The sequence below is a fragment of the Sinocyclocheilus rhinocerous genome, unplaced genomic scaffold (genome assembly GCF_001515625.1).
Source record: "Sinocyclocheilus rhinocerous isolate Xijiao unplaced genomic scaffold, SAMN03320098_v1.1 scaffold2077, whole genome shotgun sequence".
NCBI classification, from domain to species: Eukaryota; Metazoa; Chordata; class Actinopteri; order Cypriniformes; family Cyprinidae; genus Sinocyclocheilus; species Sinocyclocheilus rhinocerous.
The window spans coordinates 115069-118664 of NW_015655567.1; the positions used below are offsets into that span (position 1 = coordinate 115069).

The following is a 3596-nucleotide window of genomic DNA, read 5'->3' on the forward strand; positions in this document are numbered from 1 at the left end:
CGTTGCTGGGCGCCACCACCGTGCAAGGAGCTGAGGCGAGCACCGCCACCTCGGGAGGTTCTGCAGCATGGGCCGCCACCTCTGGAGGAGCTACAGCGGGCGCCATTGCTTCGGGGAACATGGCAGCGTGCGCCTCTACCTCGGAAGGATCTGCAGCATCAGCCGCCACCTCGGGAGACATCGTAGTGGCCGCCGCCGTCTCTAAAGCTTCAGTGGTGGTGTACGCAGCACAAATACACCACAAAGCGATCCCCATTGTGGGAAGCGCTACAGACAGGAGAAACAGTTCAGGAACTGGAGGGCTTAAGAGCGCTGGTTTAGGGATACCAGCTGCACTTGCCGACACCAGCGGTGGGTCCTCCACGCTGGATGCCAGTCTGGGATACTGAAGTACAGTCCTTGAGAATCTGGGTGCAACAGGCAGGACATGACAGGACTCTGGATGATCAGCTGTGATGTGACAGGACTCTGGATGATCAGCTGTGATGTGACATGGATGATGGGATATGTAGTCCGGGATGACATGCAACAGTTTGTGTAGTGCGAGAGTCAATGTAATGGAAGGGTGACCTCTGGTGGTGATTGAACGGAAGTCCATGGACAGGATTCGTGACAACTCACACATTCACTATAGTTCATCAGGGACAAACAGTTATGTAAATCATAATTTACATAACTGTTATTGCATCACATTAACTCCTTAGAAGGAGACTCTCACCTAAAAGGAGTTATATTCAGGTACTAGTCAATTATGAGAGAAGATTGAGCACTCAAATCTATACAGTTTCAAATATTTAGTGTCACTGCAATAACTGGCTAAATTCTGTTCAGGTTGCTGAATGTCCCTCATTTGTTGTGTCTCTCTGTTCTTTAGCAGTTGCTTTTTGTTCTCTGTGCTTGTGTCGTGAGCAAAAACTACTAAGATTTAAAAAAAAAAAGGATTTATCAGTTGCTAAGTAGAATCTGAACTGGAACCAGAATCACTTAACTGCTTATGATCATACATTTGGATGCTCACAGTGGATGTTTTATATTGAGTGCAGGTGCTTATTATAGATCCCAGCAGAAAACTAGAGCAACTCCTATCAGAGCTGCGTCTTACATTACAAACCTTTGGGTCGAATGAGCTGACCTCTCTCTTTCTCGGTGTGTGTTTAGTGAAATTGCCTCTGTCCTTGACAAAGGCCTGGATCTAAGTGGAAGCACAGCAGTCTCTCAATCAGAAACATCTCAGATGGCTTATATGACTCCTCTCATCTGATCTCTGCCTCTTTGAAAGAGTTTGCTCTCACCTGTGTTCCTCTTCATGTTAAGGATGCTGTCACCATCTGTACACTGGGCATCGGCACAGCTTTCGGGGAGTCTATTCTGGACAACACGCCTCGGCATGCCACCATTGTCACCCGAGAGTTCTGTGAACTACTGCGGATTGAGCAGAAGGACTTTAGGACCCTGTGGGAGGTATGATATTTCTTTTAAGAATATACTGAGAATATACCAATGACACCTATATGAATAATCATGTTTGAATCATGTTTGAAGTTTTAAGCACAGTATCTGCTTTGTGAGTTTATTGTGTAAATTAGGCAATTGGAACCTTGAATTATGACGAAATAAACTAGAATTATTAATACTGTCAGATTACAACCCTTATGAAAAGAAGTACACTTCAGCATACTTTTGAAAAGAGTACACTTACTCTTGGATTACACTTTATTACACTTTAAAAGAATATACTTAAGTGCTTATATTACTATACTTAAGTGCTTAACTTATATTAAATGCCATTATATATATATAAATAAATAAATAAATCTATCCCTGAAATGTGTAGAATTGTAGTCTGTTTGTTTTTGTTTCTTTCTTTTTTTTATTCTGTATTTCCTCCTGTTTTTGACGATTTTTCAGGTGGTGAAGCTTAAACAGATAGAACACACATTAAACGAGAAGAAAATATTACAAGCAGTGTCCTTTCCTTTCCTTGTGAAGCTGGAGTTCGCTTTTAAGGTACACATTCAATTTATATTGAAAAGAAATACAGTGTCGGAGGGTGTGCTTCTAGGATGTAGCATCATTGTCAGGGTTAAAGCTACTGAAAAAATTCAGCGTTATTACATGAAAAACAGGAACTAATTGTATTACATAGCTTTATGATGTTTTCATTTTTAATTACCGTAACAGGATCATTCAAATTTATACATGGTCATGGAATATATCCAAGGTGGTGAGATGTTCTCACATCTGAGACGGATTGGAAGATTCAGGTAAACAGCTTGAAAACTAGCTAATAAAATGTCCTTCTTATGTGCCTTTACCTGTCTTTTTCTCTTATAAATGCAATAAGCATGTTTTTTCCTCATAGTGAGCAGAACGCACGGTTCTATGCTGCTCAGATTGTTCTGACCTTCGAGTATCTTCATGCTCTAGACCTCATCTACAGAGACCTTAAACCTGAAAACTTGCTCATCGATCATCAGGGATACATCCAGGTGTGCCAGTCACTTATTACCTCCGATTAAATGTTTCCTGCACTTTGGTTGTGTAATTTATATTTTAATGAGCTTTTATTTATAACTCTTATATTTGAATGTGATTTAGGTAACAGACTTCGGCTTTGCCAAACGAGTCAAAGGCAGAACTTGGACGTTGTGCGGTACACCAGAGTACCTGGCTCCAGAGATCATTCTCAGCAAGGTAAGAAAACACAGTAGTTCTTACTCCTCTAGAAGTTAAAGAAATCCTCAATGTTTTCTCTCTTTCTTTGTTAGGGCTACAACAAAGCTGTTGACTGGTGGGCATTGGGTGTTCTGATCTACGAAATGGCTGCTGGATATCCACCTTTCTTCGCTGATCAACCTATTCAGATCTATGAGAAAATTGTATCTGGCAAGGTCAGAAGAACTTCAGTCATTTATTACAGTACCAGTAAAATTCCCTCTTGGTGTTGGCCCTACTGTATATCTATACTATATCCCTATTTCTTTAACCATTTATTTTTACACAAATTATTTTGCTCCATCAGTACAATACAGTACAATAGATAAAGTGCAAGTCCTCTATCCATAATATTGCTTTTTCCAGCGAAAAAGTCATCTCATCTGAATCAGGAGAGAAATATGCACAGATCTGTTGCTGTTTACAAGTGGAAACAATCCAAAACTGTTGTAACAAATATGTTGGTGGTTTTGATGTGAGAGGACAACAGGGGATGGACTTCTTTTCTGAGGAAGTGTGGATATGGATTATGGACTTGAGTTTTACTAATGTATTTTTACATTTAATTTTACATTTAATTTATTTATTTATTTTATACATAATGGAAAATATGATGCAAAATATGATTATTTTTAAAATAACATGTCTTTATAGTAAGTAATAGTGTGTGTGTGTGTGTGTGTGTGTGTGTGTGTGTGTGTGCGCGTTTTTGTGACAAATGAGGACATACATTTGTATAATGACAAGGGTATGACATAGGTATTACAAGGAGAAGGTGACTTTTCAGGACATTACCCCATGTCCCCACTTTTCAAAACGCTTATAAATCACACAGAATGGAGTGTATTGAAAATCTGAAATAGCACAAAGTTTCCTGTAAG

The 3596-nt window shown here is 39.7% G+C and overlaps 1 protein-coding gene across 1 annotated transcript in view; it reads left to right on the forward strand.

The window, feature by feature from the left end:
* Positions 1-3596, forward strand: part of LOC107718455 (rap guanine nucleotide exchange factor 4-like) — a 103687-nt gene that overhangs the window by 7707 nt on the left and 92384 nt on the right. Inside the window, exon 4 of the mRNA XM_016525534.1 lies at positions 1315-1461. Coding sequence (XP_016381020.1) covers positions 1315-1461 — 147 coding nt within the window. The remainder of the gene's footprint in view (positions 1-1314; positions 1462-3596) is intronic.